General features: G+C 44.5%; 1 protein-coding gene across 2 annotated transcripts in view; it reads right to left on the reverse strand.

Moving 5' to 3' along the window:
* LOC126271976 (nascent polypeptide-associated complex subunit alpha, muscle-specific form-like) overlaps positions 1 to 19,465 on the reverse strand; it is a 339,313-nt gene that overhangs the window by 195,366 nt on the left and 124,482 nt on the right. The window contains exon 2 of one of the 2 annotated variants that reach the window (XM_049974441.1): positions 18,102 to 18,292. In XM_049974441.1, coding sequence (XP_049830398.1) covers positions 18,102 to 18,292 — 191 coding nt within the window. Of the gene's footprint in view, positions 1 to 17,855; positions 18,293 to 19,465 lie in introns of both variants that reach the window. The other variant, XM_049974440.1, reaches the window with a different exon arrangement.

The raw sequence follows: 19,465 nt of genomic DNA on the forward strand, positions 1-19,465 counted from the left end.
TTATTTGTGTTACACTTCTTTCAGGCGTTATATTATCTAAAATGGTGGTCATGCAGTTTGCGGTCGAATATCGAAAATTGTTTGTATCGGCATCTATATTTGCGACTATAACAGTAGTCGACTGATTATGTCTTGTGATCTAGTATAGCCCCTTTCCATAGGAGTGAATAGAAGTGAACACAAACGAGTGCGCATTTGCAGCTAATTCGCCAGTATTTACTACTATTCGCTTGTATTTGTGAACGAGAGTTTACACTAGACAGAACATAAAAGAACACTGGATAATGAGCACAGCCTATGAACTTTGTGTTAGTGATTTTTGGTGCACATACGATACTATAAACAGGGAGTCCGTCCTAAGAGCTGTCAGGCGCAATTTCTCTGGCGTTTCGGCAGATATTTTTAATTTCGTTTTTGCAATGTATAGCTGCAGTCGACCCAAACATTTGCCGCTCATCACATCTTTCATGCAGCGTCCAGTGTCGACGGAAAACGACGGCTTGTTTCCGTTTGCAAACAAAATTATTTTTAAATAAAAATTTTGCATGCCCATTCGATATATGTATATCAACGTAGCGTGACTCCGACAGCGGTATATAAGCACTGACATGTTGGCATGGGATTAGTGTGGTATTCTTGTGTTTCCTACGTGCGTGCGCTAAATGCGGAAACACCACCACGGGGACGTTATTACCAAACGCGCCCAAATAGGACCAACGCACTGTTGTTTTTTTTCTTGGCTGTCGAAGGAGAAACACCGGTAGACATGCCATCGGAGAATGAAGAATATGTATGGGGCACCATATCTGTCGAAAATTACCTTTGTGGAATGGTGTGACAAGGGGTGAGCTGCTTACGATAATGCACGTCTCCGTATCGCGAATTTCATAACGGAAAAGTTATACCAACTCAAGTGCGAGACACTCGAGCATCAGCCATATAGCCTGATCGCTCGCCACGAGACATCACGCTTTCTGCCCCCCCCACCCCCTCCCCCCCAAAAAAAAGAAAAGAAAAAAGGGCTGACGAGGATGTACAGCACGCAGTTACGGACTTCTTCACGCAGCAGGACACAGTGTTTTGCTAAGCGGGTATCTTCAACCTGGTGCTTCAGTGCTCACGACGATTTCTCCTGATGGGCGTACCGATTCTGAACTGTGCGGCCTTGGAACAGGAACTTTTTGATCGCCCCTTATATTTCGTTGGTGCATAAGTTCCTAGCATTTTCCATACGTGTAATAAACACAACAGATACTCGTAACAGAGACTTTAATCATCGATAATATATTTCCTTCACTGTTTACAACAGTCTGCCAACGCTGGGGTAACTTTTCGATTCCTAAACTGTCGAAATCGCGCGGTTTCGAGGCGAAGAACTCGTCAAGCCATATCCGGAGCGTATTTTCATCAAGAAAGCAAGTTCCTTGAGGGTTGTGCAATAGAGAGGAAAAGGTGAAATTCTGAGGGCGCAAGATCAGGTGAACAAGGTGGGTGCGGAGTAACTTCCCAACTGAACTTCTGTATAGCCTCGCAGAGTGGGAGCGGCCGTTACCGTGGAGTAGCATCACTTCACGCATTCCTGCTGCGTCTGCCGGACATCTCAGTTGTTCACAATAAATGCCAGCACTGATGGCTACATCTAGGGGAAGCTGTTCCAACAGATGCCAAACATTATCTTTTGTGGATGCGCGAGTCTTTGTGCGGGGAGTTGCTGTTTTGTTTCGGCTCAACCATCCCTTTCTTTTCATTGTGTTACCATAAAGACACCAGTAACAATACAGGATAGGAATGGTCAGTGTTGTTCACGAGCCAACTGATGACGAGCAAGCAGAGATGCATATACGACAACCCGCTGATTTTTGTGACTTTTGGCTTAAAGCGCCTTACATCCAGTTTTCGAACCTTCCTCATTGCATGCAAATGCTGCACGATGGTGGAATTATCACAGTTCATCACATTTACCAGTTCTCGAGTACAATGAACGTGAATCATTGTGGATTAAAGCGCTTAAACGATCTTCATCAAATCCCGAAGGTCCTCCTGAACTTGGAGGCGAACTAATGCCAAACGAAACTCCTTAAAATGACAAAACAATTTTCTTGCTGTGCTCTGTCCAGTGACGACATCCCCACACACGGCGCAAATGTCCGCCGCCGCTACCGTCACCCCTCAATTAAACACGAACGAAAGAGTATGTTGGAAAGGTAAGATGATGTCGGAAATGTTCCGATTTCTCCACTTGGCACTTGGATTTCTAGCGTCCACAGCTTCACTCACTATCTACATATGACAGAATCATAATATATAGTACACACAAATAGCAACAGTGAACTACAAATAAAAAATGATAATCGATAAAGAAACCCATAGCAACCAGAATACGAACATGCAGAACAAAACGATACAAAATTATGGTTCGTTTGTGGAGGTTGAAGGACCAGGCTACAAAGGCCATCGGTCCTTACAAACTTGTGCACCAACCTAATATTATCATCAAAAAACTTTAACATAACAGTGAGACATCAGCCGTGTACTTACGAATATCATGAACCTATGCAGCGTAAACGATCAGGTCTTTCGTATATTTCTATTTTTAATTATCGCAATAGCTACACGTTCGCATTTGTTTACTTTCAAAAAAATTTATTGTACTATTCTTTTTTAATAAAACCAAATAAAAATCTTGTGCTTAAGCATTCCATTTTCGACTGATGTAAACGTTCATTCCGTCCAGCGGTACCGACCGGCCGCCGTGTCATCCTCAGACTACAGGCGCCACCGGATGCGGAGATGGAGGGGCATGTGGTCAGCACACCGTAAGTCAGTTTCCGAAGACCGGAGCCGCTACTTCTCAGTCAAGAAGCTCGTCAGTTTACCTCACAAGGGCTGAGTGCACCCCGCTTGCCAACAGCGCTCGGCAGACCGTATGGTCACCCAGCCAAGTACTAGCCCCGCACAACAGCGCTTAACTTCGGTGATCTGACGGGAACCGGTGTTACCACGACGGCATGGTCGTTGGCCATTTTTGACTGATGCAAGCATCTAATGCGCTTTCGTCTTTCTCATGTCCCCAGTTGGACCACTAATTGCTTCGGCAATTTACTAGAAATCTTATTTCTTTTTTCCAACATTTTTACTGGGATTCTCTTGGATCTCACGGACCTTTGACTTCTCATCACATCACTCCATGGCTCACGCAACTGTCAGCAAAAGAAGACAAGACAGCACACGAAAGGTTTATGTGGGGCTAACGCCGAAGCGGAGAGAACGCGTACTTCCTCTGGTAGTTAGTTAAAAGAACAACAACTAGAAAAACGTGAGCAAATACGAGTACAACCGAATGCGAATGACCGAATGCCGTTCGTTCACGTGTCCCTATCATGTACAGCGGAGAGAATTATAGACTACTGTTGCACGTTATCTTTTGTTCGCTTCGATTTATATAGTGATGTAGGTGGCGTCGATTTTGCTGCTTTGTGAACCATGTGCCATAAAGACGTACACCCCTTGTTAAAAGTTCTTATTAAGGTAACGATCTAGCTTAAAATTGAATTAATTCATGTTGTTTGAAAGGTAAGATGCTTTTTGACGAAGGGTAACTTTCCCATTCTATTGAGCAAACCCAGATCCCGTCTGTGACTAAGACGTTTTTTTCGAAGCGATCGATCTCATTTTATGTGTTGCTATTCGAAGCAACTAGTGTTTCGCTTAGCGCTCACTTGTCAGTCTTACAGTTAAGTACTCTTGGCTGTGACCAACACTACTGGTTTAATATCTTCTTCAGATTTCTACACATTACTCATTTCCATTCATCCAGTACCTACGTGTCCCTGACCAAACATTAACTCCACATGTCCTTGATGAGTTTTGTAAGTGCGTGGTAAGTTTCTTGAGATCTGACTGATACAACCGGGCTAGTTCAAAATTTGAGCTGCTGCCAGAATTCTAAGCGAGTATATTTCAGTCTGTACTCTCGTCGCTGTTCCACGAAGACTGCGTGCTGAACACAATTTGCATTCGATTAAAACACATGTTTACATTTTTTCTTTTATCCTTTGCAATGAAGTATTTGTTTTTGTTTGATGCTTAGATATTTCTGTGTGCATTTATGTTGTTACATTTGGTTTCTGGGACATACGCCACGGTTTAAGAGTAACGTTTCACATTTTACCGTGGAGACATCGTCGGAGGCTGTGGAATTCACTTGTTAGATTCACTGACTTGTACTGTTTCAAAAAGCGAAAATGTGAAACTCATTGCAGTTAAAGATGACTAGAAAATCTTAGCTTCAACAGCTGATTTTGTCGCAACGTCGTCGTTTCTGTCGTTATTCGAACATTGACGAAAATAGACCAACTGATGCTTAAGTGGGCGCAAGGGCTTTTTCAGTAGATGGGTTAGCTCTGTTTACTTTATGTAATTATTAATCCCCAACACTTCTAATTCATGTCATGCTTTTCTGTTGTTGTTCTGATCCGTTGGAATGAATTTTTTTAAAAAAATGAAAACATTAAATCAAATTGTCCCCACAGCCTCTCTCACTGTAGAACGAAACTTGGGGGAAAAATATACCTTCGACTAATCTGAAACACAATATGTCACCAAGAAAATGAGTGATTAGTTTGAAAAACTGAATGTTCACAGTACTGAACTCCGTGTAGTACAAAGTTAAATTACCGTTCACTTACGGAAATAAAACGAAGGTCAAGGATGAATTATGTAGTTTTGTTAGCTTACTGTTGCAAGTCATAATGATAGGTTGGTGTTGATTGCATATTCGTAATTAGAAGCGCAATCATTGCATGCCAAGACATTATTGAATTAAAGTTAATACTTTTAGAGTTTAAACATCGCCACACTTCAGCAACGGTGCACGTAGAAAACTCGATAGAACTAGTCATAACAGCCAACCAGTTGCAGACTTACCAAAGGTTTATTAATCCTTTCAATGGTTTCGACAAATATAAATTTGTCTTCTTGAGAAGCGAAATGAACCTATTCAACAAATCGTTACAAAATACACTCCTGGAAATGGAAAAAAGAACACATTGACACCGGTGTGTCAGACCCACCATACTTGCTCCGGACACTGCGAGAGGGCTGTACAAGCAATGATCACACGCACGGCACAGCGGACACACCAGGAACCGCGGTGTTGGCCGTCGAATGGCGCTAGCTGCGCAGCATTTGTGCACCGCCGCCGTCAGTGTCAGCCAGTTTGCCGTGGCATACGGAGCTCCATCACAGTCTTTAACACTGGTAGCATGCCGCGACAGCGTGGACGTGAACCGTATGTGCAGTTGACGGACTTTGAGCGAGGGCGTATAGTGGGCATGCGGGAGGCCGGGTGGACGTACCGCCGAATTGCTCAACACGTGGGGCGTGAGCTCTCCACAGTACATCGATGTTGTCGCCAGTGGTCGGCGGAAGGTGCACGTGCCCGTCGACCTGGGACCGGACCGCAGCGACGCACGGATGCACGCCAAGACCGTAGGATCCTACACAGTGCCGTAGGGGACCGCACCGCCACTTCCCAGCAAATTAGGGACACTGTTGCTCCTGGGGTATCGGCGAGGACCATTCGCAACCGTCTCCATGAAGCTGGGCTACGGTCCCGCACACCGTTAGGCCGTCTTCCGCTCACGCCCCAACATCGTGCAGCCCGCCTCCAGTGGTGTCGCGACAGGCGTGAATGGAGGGACGAATGGAGACGTGTCGTCTTCAGCGATGAGAGTCGCTTCTGCCTTGGTGCCAATGATGGTCGTATGCGTGTTTGGCGCCGTGCAGGTGAGCGCCACAATCAGGACTGCATACGACCGAGGCACACAGGGCCAACACCCGGCATCATGGTGTGGGGAGCGATCTCCTACACTGGCCGTACACCTCTGGTGATCGTCGAGGGGACACTGAATAGTGCACGGTACATCCAAACCGTCATCGAACCCATCGTTCTACTATTCCTAGACCGGCAAGGGAACTTGCTGTTCCAACAGCACAATGCACGTCCGCATGTATCCCGTGCCACCCAACGTGCTCTAGAAGGTGTAAGTCAACTATCCTGGCCAGAAAGATCTCCGGATCTGTCCCCCATTGAGCATGTTTGGGACTGGATGAAGCGTCGTCTCACGCGGTCTGCACGTCCAGCACAAACGCTGGTCCAACTGAGGCGCCAGGTGGAAATGGCATGGCAAGCCGTTCCACAGGACTACATCCAGCATCTCTACGATCGTTTCCATGGGAGAATAGCAGCCTGCATTGCTGCGAAAGGTGGATATACATTGTACTAGTGCCGACATTGTGCATGCTCTGTTGCCTGTGGCTATGTGCCTGTGGTTCTGTCAGTGTGATCATGTGATGTATCTGACCCCAGGAATGTGTCAATAAAGTTTCCCCTTCCTGGGACAATGAATTCACGGTGTTCTTATTTCAATTTCCAGGAGTGTAGTTACAAATTCCATTCAGAGAAGGAACTAAATTTTATACACAATAATTACAAAAATTGGCTAGAAGAGCAAAATCGCTCGTAAAATCACATATTGCTATAAACGGATGGTAAAGTCATAACGCTCTTTTCTAGTACAATGTGCATGTCACCCACAAATATCAAATGTTAAAGTGCATAATTGACGATAGTAGGCCAATACAATAGGGCCTCGCCGTAAAACTTTAAAAGAAAACAATCGTGACTTATTCTCCAGCAGACATTTAGTGTGGCAAATACAAGGCTAGTGACATGAGCCAACTTTCTAAGATGTGAAGGCGATGGCGGTAGGTGAACTGTGGTAAGTGGAGCTTATTGCGCGAGCTAGTGTGCGCGTGGACGCACGTAGCAGCCAAGGCCTCGTCCAGCAAGAAAAACAGTTAACAGCTAAAATTAAAACATAATAATACTAACGAAAATAGGAAAAGGGAGGAAAGGGCCAGGGAGGCGTTACACTCATATGGCACGTAAAGAGCGAGCGGACTCAGGTAAACAGAGCGTGCATAAAGCAGAGTGAGGATAACTTGTTAATAAATTAGGGAATGTGCCAAGTATCAGCAAAAGAAGCCAATACACCTCGTAAGACAAGTTAACTTAATGTAAAAAAAAAAGGCATAATATGTATAGCCGCGTTAATCACCACTTATCATTTCTATTTTGAATAGTTTTATTCTGTTTTAATTTGAGCTGTTAACCACATTACTTGTTTAATGAGGCATCGGATGCTCACTGCGGCTAGGCGCAAACTCGTTCGCGTGGTAAAGACCCCTACCATAATTTGCCTGCCGCCAGTGCCTGGGCTAATGACAGCCGGACCACGCCACTAGCCTTGTTTGTGCCATACTAAATGTCTTTCCTTTTAAAGTTTTACGGCAAAGCCCAAGAGTACCTTCCGTTATGCATCTGATATTTGGGGTGACTCAGATGGTATTAGACGACAGCTTTATGGCGTCAACATCCTTTATGTCAACATATGATTTTACGAGTGAGTATGCTCCTCTAAAAAATGTTTGTAATTATTATTTATCGAATATGGTTCCTTCTCTGGTTGACATTTCTAGCAGTTTGTTCTCTAGGTCCATTTTCTTTCTGAAAAAGACAAATTTATATTTGTCGAACAATGGTAAAGGGTTAATAAACCTTTAAGCCTGCAACTGGTTGATTTTATTCCAATCCTAACATGTTTTGTAGTTAAAGTTATTATTAGTTTCATCAAAAAATAACTTGAGTTAAGCAGTTAGTGCTGTTTAAGTATCTTTCAGGTCCATACATGGAATTTCAAAACTTTTGCCACAAGGAAGTCTTCCAACATCGCGTGCACCCCCTAATTACTTTTTTTTTTATGAAAACCAAAGCAAAGAAATTCTCCATAATGGTACAACCCCTCAGCCTCGCTTCCATCCTTTTGTGGGCACAAAGCACCCGAACCATATGTTCCCCCAATTTTCCGCGTAATCTGTCCAGGTGTTCTCAGTTAGAACCAGTAAGTATATCGTTTTCGCCCAGATGTTGGAATCCATTCGTGAAAGGCACTCGAGAGAAATATCTGTCGGCAGGCCTTAATGTGAGTTTCGAATCCGCCGTATTGGTCATTTCGTTGGTTGGGTGGTTGATTTGGGGAAGGGGACCAAACAGCAAGGTCATCGGTCCCATCGGACTCGCTCTATCAAAGGAACCGTTCCGGTATTTGCCTGAAGAGAGTTAGGGAAATCAGGGCAAACTTAAATCAGGACGGCCGGACGCGGGTTTGAACAGCCGAAGATTAATTTGATGCAGCTCTCCATGCTTTCCTACCTTGTGCACGCATCTACACCTGCACCCATCTGATTCTTCTTACTGTATTCGTCTCTTGGTCTTCCCCTACGAGTTTTACCTCACTCCCCCCCCCCCCCTCTCACGCTTCCCTCCGTTTCTAAGTTGGTGATCCTTTGATATCCCATTATATGTCCTATCAACCGATCTCTTCCTCTAGTCATGTTGTGCCTCAAATTACTTTCCTCACTAATTCAATTCAGTATCTGCTCATTAGGTACGTCACATCCATCCCAAATAATCAAGAGTTAAAATTACAGACCTTAAAGGATCCTAGGATAAGTGTTATCAAATGGTCGCAATTGTGTGTTTCATGATGTACAATGTATCGAACGAGCAGCGTCTGTCAGAAAGATGCCTGTAAAATGCGTTTCATAACAAACAATGGCTTTCCGTATCAACGATGTTGGCGCTACCTTGAATACCGTTAGGCAATAGAATTGGCGTGTTCACGTTAGAGTTTACCGCTCATTACAGTTCATGATTGGTTTTTGAAAATGGAGCATTCCTCGTTGCAGAAATTCGCGGATACGCAAAAATGGCTCTGAGCACTATGGGACTTAACTTCTGAGGTCATCAGTCCCCTAGAACTTACAACTACTTAAACCTAACTAACCTAAGGACATCACACACATCCATGACCGAAGCAGGATTCGAACCTGCGACCGTAGCGGTCGCGCGGTTCCAGACTGTAGCGCCTAGAACCGCTCGGCCACTCCAGACGGCGCGGGTATGCATTTTTAAGCGTGGTGCAGCAGGACGTAGTGGGCGGAAAATCGAACGAATGAAAACACCACACTTTCGCAACAAACATAGCGCTACTTGGAAAGAATTATCACAGTGGACAGAAACTTGTGAAAAATTAGATCGTTCAAGCTAAACTGCCATCCTTGCCGAAGAGTAGCTCCCTCGTCAAAGAAATGGTCGCACAGAAGAATAAGAGATGTTTGGATCGGTTGTGGAAAGATCGCCAGTAAGCACCCGTCTACTTGCCCATGAAATTCACACTACGAAGACAATTGTGCAGAGAATGATGTTGGAGAAGCATATACACCCATTTCATAAAAAGTGCAAATAAATGACCAAATGATTTTGAACCCAGAATTCAGATGTTTCGGTAGATTTTGTGCGAGGCGCGCTTTGAGGTAGGAGATCGTCGCTTTGAAAAATCGCTATGGCCACAAGTAGCTGCTACTATGTGTTTGTTGATTATGTCAATAAAAAACTAAATATTCACTTTTGACCATTAACTGATTATTAGAAAGCACTCAGTTTAGGTTGTTCTACGAACTATGAGGGGCGTTCAATAAGAAATGAAACGCTTTTTTTCTAGGGCAATTTCGGTTGAAAATTGCGGAATACATTGCAGAACATCTTGGAATACTTCCGCTTCAGCCCATATAGTTACATGAAGTTCCGGTAGGTGGCGGCACTTTACGTAGACTTCAAAATGGAGTCTGCAATGGAGGCGCGTTCCAAGCAGAGAGCTGCCATTGTGTTGGATTTGGCGGAAAACCAGGGCATCTCAGATACTCATAGGCGCTTACAGAATGTCTACAGAGACCTGGCAGTGAACAAAAGCACGCTGAGTCGTTGGACAAGGCGTCTTTCATCTTCGCAGCAAGGTCGCACAAACCTGTCCGATCTTCCGTGCGAGTGGCCGGCACACAGCTGCGACTCCTGCAATGTTGCAACGTCCGGACGCTCTCATTCGACGGGATCATAATCAAAGACCTCGCTGCACAACTTGACGTCTCTGTCGGTAGTGCTGACACACTCGTCCACCAGTTGGAGTATTCAAAGGTGTGTCCCCACTGGATTCTTCACAGTACGAGTTCCGAGGCTGATCGTGACAATTTTTTGTCGAACATCATCACAGGCTATGAAATATGGGTTCATCACTTCGAACCGGAAACAAAACCGCAATCCATACACTGGCGCCACACTACTTCTCCTCGCATAAAAAGTTGAATGTGCGCCCTCAGCTGAAGGGGTTATTCTGTCTGATGCCGTCCCTCGTGGTGCAACGATCAACTCTGAAATGTATTGTGCTACCCCCAGGAAATTGATGAAACGACTTCAGTGCGTTTGTCGACACAAAAATGCAAACGAACTTCTCTTCTCCATGACAACGCAAGATCTCACATACGTCTGTGCACCCGAGAGGAGCTCACAAATCATTAGACTGTTCTTCCTCTCCTACACTACAAGCCTCATATCGCATCTTCCGACTTCGATCTCTTTGGCGCAATGAAGGATGCATTCCTCGGGAAGCAGTACTTGGATGATGGGGAGGTTACCGATGCGTAAGGCCGCCGCCTTGAACGTAGATTTTATTGAAAAATAGGCTTATGAGCAGTGCGTGGCTCGTGTTCGTGCCATACCTCATTTTTACTGTACTACCACCTCGTTTTGTTAATTTCAATTACTGGTGTCACTGAGTTGCTGCCTTGCCTGCCCGTGAGCGGCAGCAGCGGCGCTTATCGATATAAGCCCTGGCGTATTATCTATGCTGACTGCTATTACTTCCCGATTGTGATGTGTTCGGAGTTAGTTCGGGTGAGTTGGGAGGCGCTAGCGTGCAGTTCGGACCTGCCAGTGTTTGGATTAGGACACGGTAGAACTTCAGTCGGGGCGCGGCTGCAGCGAGGTTCGGACAGCTATGACTCGACCGACGGTTGCCGAGGCGCGGCTGCAGCGAGGTTCGGACAGCTATGACTCGACCGACGGTTGCCGATACATACCTGTATCACTTGATTGCGGACCACCTCCATGGGTCGTCGGTCGTTCGTCTTGTCGGACGACGTGTATTTGGCCGGCGATCGCTTATGGGTTGGCTGCGTGTGCCGACTCGTGATTCGTCCTGCTGTTAGTATTGTCTAGTCCTTCGTGCAAGTGTTCGTGAAACTGTGTGCAGCTCGTGATGTCGACTGCTCAGTTATTGTAGTGCTGTCTCCGTGCTGATGTGTGGCAGTCGGTTGGCGTGGAGCAGCGGGGAAATCTCTGCGGGGGCTTAGTTTGGCCGGGCCCCCTGGCGGTATCTACGTATGAGGCTGTTTCCCATTGGTACGAGGTCCGTGGCTCACCGACCCTGGACACGAAAGTCGAGCTTGGATTTAATTTACCAGCAAGTCACGACTGTTCACATTGTGCCGTTTGGTTCTTATTGTTACCTGCTGGGACATTGCTGTGAGCAACAACGTGTGTGTTCCAATTGGCGAGGGTTTAGCCACCATCCGGTAGAGTGTAACTGTATTTGGTTATTTGCAATTGAAGTGCACCAGCGGAATTTTCTGCCTTGTGGCCGTTAACGATCCGGTTACCTGCCCTGGCCATTGACGTAAATTTAGGCAGTGTCCTTTCCTCACCGTGTTGTCGCTGTCCAGCTCGGTGTGTAGTTTGACAGCTTAATGTATGCTTGGTTGTGTTCGTCCATGCCTTTTACGGTTGCACTGAACTCCCGGTTGTGTGCTGGTCGAGTGGAGCGCCAGTCACCTTGTCGGTGGGTCTGTTGATTGGGTTGTTGTCAGTTCGAGAATGGTTGGGCCGACTGTCTGTCTCACCTAAGTGATCGTTAGTATTTACAGCGGTGGCCGACTCCCGAAACTTCTGAACGCCGCTAGCTATCCTGCCTTTTCTTATTTTCTGTTGTAAGTATTTGTATGGCTCATAGCCGATGGTTTTGAAATAAAGTTGTATTGTTTTTACTGGTGTTTTAAGTGATGGGCCTTCAGCCACTTTAAAATTAAAATTCCCTGCTTGTCAAGTGTTAGGTTGTTTGGGGCTTCAGCCTGATTAATATATTGCGATGCTGCGAGGGCGTCCGTTGTGGCCGAGCGGTTTTAGGCGCTTCAGTCCGGAACCACGCTGCTGCTGTAGTCGCAGGTTCGAATCCTGCCTCGGGCATGGATGTCTGTCATGTCCTTAGGTTACTTAGGTTTACGTAGTTCTAATTCTAGGGGACTGATGACCTCAGATGTTAAGTCCCATAGTGCTTAGAGCTATTTTTTGATGCTGCGAGGTCAGATGCTAGTTGCGGTACAATAGTAAGGCAGTACAGTCGTGTCCTTACAGGCAAATAACAGTCCTCTCTTCCTGATGTCCCACGCGGTCGGCCCTATCCTGGTCTCTGGGATACAGTTTCGGTCTCTATAAACTGTCGTCTCATCCGAGAAACAACAGAACGATTCACATTAAGCCATCGACTCACACCAGTTTGCAACTCTCCTGCTTCCACTCTTCCTATGGGCCTCGAGGGCAGAGAGTTTGTACCGCTCTTCTCTGTGCCATCTGGACGTCTGTGACTGTGTACAAAGTGATTGTGGATGTAGGACTATCCTGCGAACACTACCCGGTTTGACAGATGCCCTGACACCATTGCTGAGGTGTTTGTCCTTTGATCGAAATGCCATCTTCTGTGCAGAACACGTACGTAACGGCATCTGTTGACACTTTATATGATTATATCGTGAATTAAACACAGGATGGGGAATTATCAGTTTATTGCTTTAATTTTGGACATTTTGGTAACGGAGACAGATATTTCTCAGAGATGCCGACAGCGGTCACCCAATGACGCGCGCCCTCTGAGCCACGCCTTCAGCGGGTCTGACTACCAGCGCCCTCTGCCGCCGTGATGTAGGGTGGCCGATGGCGGCTGCACGATCCCGTCTCAGTCACAGTCTACAGTCTACAGTCTTAGCCTTTGACAGTTCGCTCCTGCATCAGTAGCGGGAGCCTCACACTGCACTACGCTCTTTAGTTTGCTTCTTGTAATAGCCGAACTTCATTGCTGTCTGTAAAGTTTCTTCTCAATGCTTGGAGAAAGCTACAAGCTAAGTAAAACTTCTGTTTACTGTGTTAATCATTTCTGCTCTTGCCCAGCTTTCCTATGACGACAGCATCTCACTTACCGTTGTGTACGATGTAATACTCAACAACCTGTGTAACCCCTTCTGTTATTGTGAATAATGACTTCAGTGTCATAGAGGGTAATGTTCCACATGGAAAAATGAGAAATAGTATCTCCTGTTATAAATGAAGTAGGCTATGCGGTCCTGACTGTACAGACAATACCAAATCACAGAAGTCCTGCGGTCTTCGACAAAGCGCGTGGTGTCAAAATGACGTCATGTTTGCCTCGAGTGTTGTGAACGGAGTGTTACCCGTCTACGACACACGCGAGCAAGCGCCGTATAGGTTATTGCCCCCCTCCACATCTAGTCTCCTTTCATTTCGTTCCTGCAGTCGGATCTGCGATTGTAAAACGAGAAAGGTGTGAGTGGATAATCATTGAGCGGTTAGTCTCGTCAGTTGGCGAAATTAGAGCGCAGGAATGCCGTTTCAGAAATATAACTGCATCAGAAATCTCGCTAAACTCGATAGTTTGACGTCTCTAACGACCTCGATGTCGACTTTAAATCTCAATCTTCCTTTTCATTCGACAATTTCCGCAACTTTGTGATTTCAAACGAGGAATACTGTATGAACCGTGCGATGCTATATACATTGTCAATTAATCAGTTCAATCGCAATTTTCGCGACCCAATGCATGGACACCTGATTCTAATCCCAGTTCGGCCGTTACAAATCCGCACGCTGCCTCAATTGAACTGTGCACGGGCTAGTTTCAGCAAGGCAAGATAGCTCCATGTATATGTTCAGTAATCTTTGGTGGATTCCGGATTACAATGCTGAAGCCAACTATAAGATATATTTACAGTTTATCGTAATACTTTATCGTAATACGCTTCAGTTGTGCCCTAAAATTCATACATTCTTCAGTTATGCGCTAGTAATTTATATACTCTTCATTTATGCGCTATTAATCGTCCTTGCGTATCACCCGCATGTCTTAACTGAGAAATCTCTCTCCCTATGGGACTGGCCGTTGTAACAAAACAGGCTGTATTGGGTCGTGTGGAGTACCCGATACAGCAGGTTTCGTAGTATGCGATACGCGCTAAAATAGATGTGAGTAGTGTATAAGGACACTTAGTGAATAAGGTCACTTAGTGCAACAGTGTGAAATACTTGTAACGAAAATGTTAAACTGTGTCACAGGCCAATTAATGTATGTTCTTTATCAGGTACAGTAATATACAGTTACATTATCACTTTGATATGAATTTCGGGATGTTTTGAAGAGAAAGAACAAGTTCTGGAATCAGTGTTAATAGTGTATAAATGTTAGTAACCTTTTTCATTCAGTTTTGTAATTATAATTCAAGTAGTAAAATTCATTGTTTACCGTAACGCATCGTAACTGTGTAAACCATTAATATCGGAAAAGCGTAACATATATGTATCTTTGCAAGTCAGAACAACACATTCTTACCAACTAAAAACCTGTAATTAAACTCGTAATTAATGTTTCTGGAACATTCTATAGAGAAATTAAGTGCAATGGCCACATACTACGAAAACTAGAGAAGATTCGTTTAAACCGGAGACATAACCTGATTCAGAAAGACAATTTGTATCATAAATAATGTTAGAAGAACGATTCATTAATTTTTTGTAACACGATTTAAAGATTTTGTGATGTGCGTAATTATTTCGCATTTTAGCCTTCAAATGTTGTAAAGTCATTTTGAACGTTCGGTTTGTAATTTTGATGTTGTAGAAATATCATCAGCTCAAAATTGTTTAATAAAATCACATAATTAATTAAATTACCTAAAGATATTCGAGAATGTTCTGGACTGAATAATAAGAACTTAATTGTTAACATAATGTATGTTTCAAAATTTCACTTGTAAAAGATAGTTAATTTCGGGAATATGAATTATCATTGTACTCGTTTTGATTTCTGAAAAAACTCTGTAATGTCAGTTTTAGATACATTAACTTACTGCAACTGTAACATCAAACATGAAATAACATAATAATGTCAAGGAAGGTAATTGTTGAAAGATGTATAAGTACACCTTGTCCAAAGCCTTGGGGGGCGTGACGAGGGCGGTTGGAGTACTATCTGGTGTGTCCTGATTCCTGTAAACTTGTGACAAATAAACAAGTGTTGTCAACAGATTAATTGGTTTACGTTTGATAGTGACCCAAGACTTTCTGCAGCGAAATTATCGCCTCCAAATATGTAAAAGATGGTACTATCAGCTGTACCATGTTAAACCTGAATTGACAGGATTACCACGTTAGATTTGGTGAATGGAGCTGGTATGAGAAGTTACGTTAGATTGAGCTGGGCTTCTAGATCCGGTTACGTTTTACCGTCTGTGCTAAGACAATGCTACCTCCTATCCTGCAAATAATCCTTTACCCGGTTTAATTTCTCCCTCGTCTAAATAAACGAAACGCTTCCAGTATGGCTCGAAGAGTCGCAACGGAAAACTTAGTTACTGAGTTGTTCAAGAGGATCTACGGTAAAGGACTGTCCGTACAATACTTGGATATAAGGCTGAAGCCATTCAGGTTAAGTTGGAGATGGAAGCGAATAATACATTGTCTCTCTTGCTTGACATTTAGCAGTTTATCGCACGTGCGTCCAAAAGATTAGTTTATTTTAATCGCAAAGTTCATGCAACTTTGTTACCAACATACGCGTAAAAATATCTCGATGTGTAACCCGCGTCAGGTTTTAGTAAAATCACGAGTTTTCCAAGATATTCATTAACTTTATCGTCCGGTGCTCTCTGACTGAGCAATTTGTGTCTTTTGTATACTGCAGTGGTCTGGCGTTGCAGTTGGTGGATTGATGTTATTTGGGGTGGAATTTGCATGCGCAAATGGGAGAAAAGGACAGCGCGGAGAGTACGGGTTCTGCTTTAGTTTGGGGATTGTAAGGAATACTGAGGGAATATCTTTTACTGTTGGCAGAATAGGTTCGCACCATTATTTAACAGTGAACGCATTTCTTACTTGGAGCAGTTTATAATATTTTTTTGTTTAGACACATCCTTCAAGTCTTTTAATTCAGACTGCGGACTGATATTGTCTTAGTTCCGTATATTAAAAATTTTTTAGTCAGAATAGTTCTGGGTAAGTGTTGGACACTCGGTTCGTTATAGTTGGTTTCCTACACATCGAATGGCTCAGTTGCCGATCTTATGTTCCACCGAGTCAAAAATTACATTGTTTTCTTTTCTTTCTTATAAATCTGATACCCATTGTATAGAACTAATATGGTCCAAGAACTGGTTTACATCGTCCGTTCTTTGAGGACAGATTAAGAAAAGCTATCATCCACGTATCGATAAAAACAGGTAAAACAGAAGGTAACTGAGTTTGTCAGGCCTTCATAATCTTCCATGACGAAGTTGCCAGTGGTCTGACATTACGAGGGAACCCATTGCTGTACCACCTCCGGTAGTTGTCCATTTCCCGCACGTACACAAGCGAATCTCACCCCAGGTGACGTCGCTCCACCAGTAATAGACCACTAGTGTGGACTACGAGCTTAGCGCCCGCTGCTTTGCTTGCTTCGACTGTATGGTCTGTACAGGCGTTTTCTTTCTTTTGTTTTTCTGTAATCTAATTTTTATGTTGTTCACAAATTGCAACGGTTTCTAAACTTTTCACGCTATTTAATGACATAAAAGCATTATAGGCTCATTTCATTTCATTGTCTTTTCCGAATGTACTTTTGACCAAAAAGCAATTTTGGTAGCTAAGAGTCCAGAATTTTTCTTAATCAAGGCTTTGGCGTTTTTGTAAAAATATTTCCATAGAAGCTTTCATTCCCCAACACATATTTCTTTATATCTAACCGAGAAGTGAAATACCAACTTCATAGATTTATCTTTCGATTTTTCAACATAACGAAATATTTTGTTAACATTTTTCTTCCCGTATTTCATTCCCTTAGGGAGTGAATTTTCACGGAGAGTAGAACACGTATTTTTTTTTAATTTCTGACAGAAAAGCCAATTACAAATTTTCATAGATTTCCCTTTCTAAGCTCCAAAAACACTGAAACCTGCATTTTTTTAATCGTAATCGAGAATTCTTTTTTATTTTAGTAAAAACATTCACCCAAAATTTCATGTACATATTTGTTAAATTTCCAAAAATGATGAAACACGTATTGCTTTATTGCTGACCAAGAAACCCATTACCAATTTTCGTTCGTACAGCTTCAAAATTGTCTTAATAACGACTTATTTTCAAAAAACCTTTCATCCTCTATTTTACCCCCTTAGGAGTGGAATTTCGAAAAATACCTTCTTAAACGAAGCCTACAGTATAAGATCACTACCCTCTCCAAATTTCACCCTTCAGTCCTTACAGGTTTGGGCGGGCGTTGATGAGTGAGTGAGTCAGTCAGTCAGTCAGTCAGTCAGGGCACTTACTGCGGTTCATATCTGTACATATAAAAGGCAGTCAGTTAATGACGATGAAGGTCTTGAATATCTTCGAAAGGTCGATTTTTAACTCACACAAGACGCGGTTTCACAAAGAGATAATTTTATGCACGTATGTTATTTTATTACCGAGCGCATGCAAAAAGTAATACCATATCCACTGCGGGTTAAGTCTTCAGTAAACGTCCCGTTGTTAAAGTCCTCGGTTCGTGCACCGTCGACACGGGGTCCGCGGTACTCACCCCTAGAGTTGAGGCCGGAGGCGTCGCCGATTGGGGGTGGTGTCGTGGGGATGGCCTGCGACTGACTGCGGCGGATGCTGCCGCGCAGGTCGGGGGCGGCGGGGGGCTGCGAGTCCCTGGTCGGCGGCTTGGAGGAGGCGGGGGCGGCGCCGGGCCGGAAGCGGCGCAGCAGCGCGGGGGACAGCAGCAGGCGGCTGCCCGCGTCCAGGGTGCGGCTGAACGAGAAGCGGCGCCGCGCGGGCTTACCGGGGGTGGCGTCGGGGGCCGGCAGCTGCGGCGGCGGCGGCTGCGTCAGCGGCCGCGGCGGCGGCTGCCGCTGCACTTCCGACGGCGGCGGCGGCGGCGGCGACAGGCTGAGGCGCGGGGGCGGCGGCCGCGCGGGGGTCGGCCCACGCACCGTCACCGCCACGTCCAGCGCGGGGCTCGGGCTCGTCTCCCTGCGGACAGAACGGGGCCAGCTCAGCTCACCGCGTGTGACTGCAATCCGCCCCGTCGCCAGAGCGCTACTGCTTCACGAGCAGCGAAACGCTCGGTAGCTGTCACCGAGACCCAAGCAGCTACGTTAAATTACGTTTCCCACTGTACGGCCTCGCTTGCGGCTGCAACGGAACTCCCCGATGCGACGCGCGGCTGACGCAGTTCCTGTCATAGCACTGCATCAGTAAGCAGTGCTGAGACGGTGTTGTGACAAGGGCAGGGTCTGACATGTGGGTCAGCGATTTTGATCAAGTTTTCACGACGGTCTGTACTGAAAATAGTGAGACACGTGTTTCGTGTTTTTGCTAGACACTCTGCAGTTTTTTGAAAAAACCGAGGTCAGAGTTGATGAATGGAGATCAAAGTTGATAATGGAAAATCGTATTTTAAATGCTATACATCGAAAGATCCTCTAAAAACAAACATGTTTCATTAATATAATACGGGGTCAAAAGTTAATAATCGCGTTATTACATTTTTGGGTTTTCATGCTTTGGGTATTCGTCACTCAGTCTATCTAACAGAACGAAGTTGCCGGTCGGATGGTCCAGGCAATAGACTACCTAATCTCTGGTCCGCATTTGAAACGTGGTCATGGCATTTTTACATTTGAAATTGTTTCGGTGTATCTTATAACATTCCTATAATCGGAATACTTTTCTTTGCCTTTTTTTAAAGTAAAACATCGGTAGGTGTGATTAATAATCAAATAAGTATAGATTATAATGTAATGACAGCTGTTTTCATCGTGACACACTGTACAAAAATATGTCTGAAGTATATTATTGCGTAATGCTAACAATCATGTATTCGTGGTCGTCTGTAATTTACATTCCAAAGAAAGCATGTGCTGACAGGTGTGAATATTACCAAACTGTCAGATTAATACATTATGGTCGCAAAGTACTAACACTTCTTTATAGAAGAATGGAAAAACTTGTAGAAGCCAACCTCGCGGAAGATCAGTTTGCATTCCGTAGTAATGTAAAAACACACGAGGCAATACTGACCCAACGACTTACCTCGGAAGATTGTACAGAAACCAGACGGCTTACTGTATAAAAGTGGAGGGCCATGAAAGAGAAACAGTGATAGAGATGGGAGTGAGACAGGGATATAGCCTACCCTCGTGT

Source organism: Schistocerca gregaria, chromosome 5 (assembly GCF_023897955.1).
Source record: "Schistocerca gregaria isolate iqSchGreg1 chromosome 5, iqSchGreg1.2, whole genome shotgun sequence".
Classification (NCBI taxonomy): domain Eukaryota; kingdom Metazoa; phylum Arthropoda; class Insecta; order Orthoptera; family Acrididae; genus Schistocerca; species Schistocerca gregaria.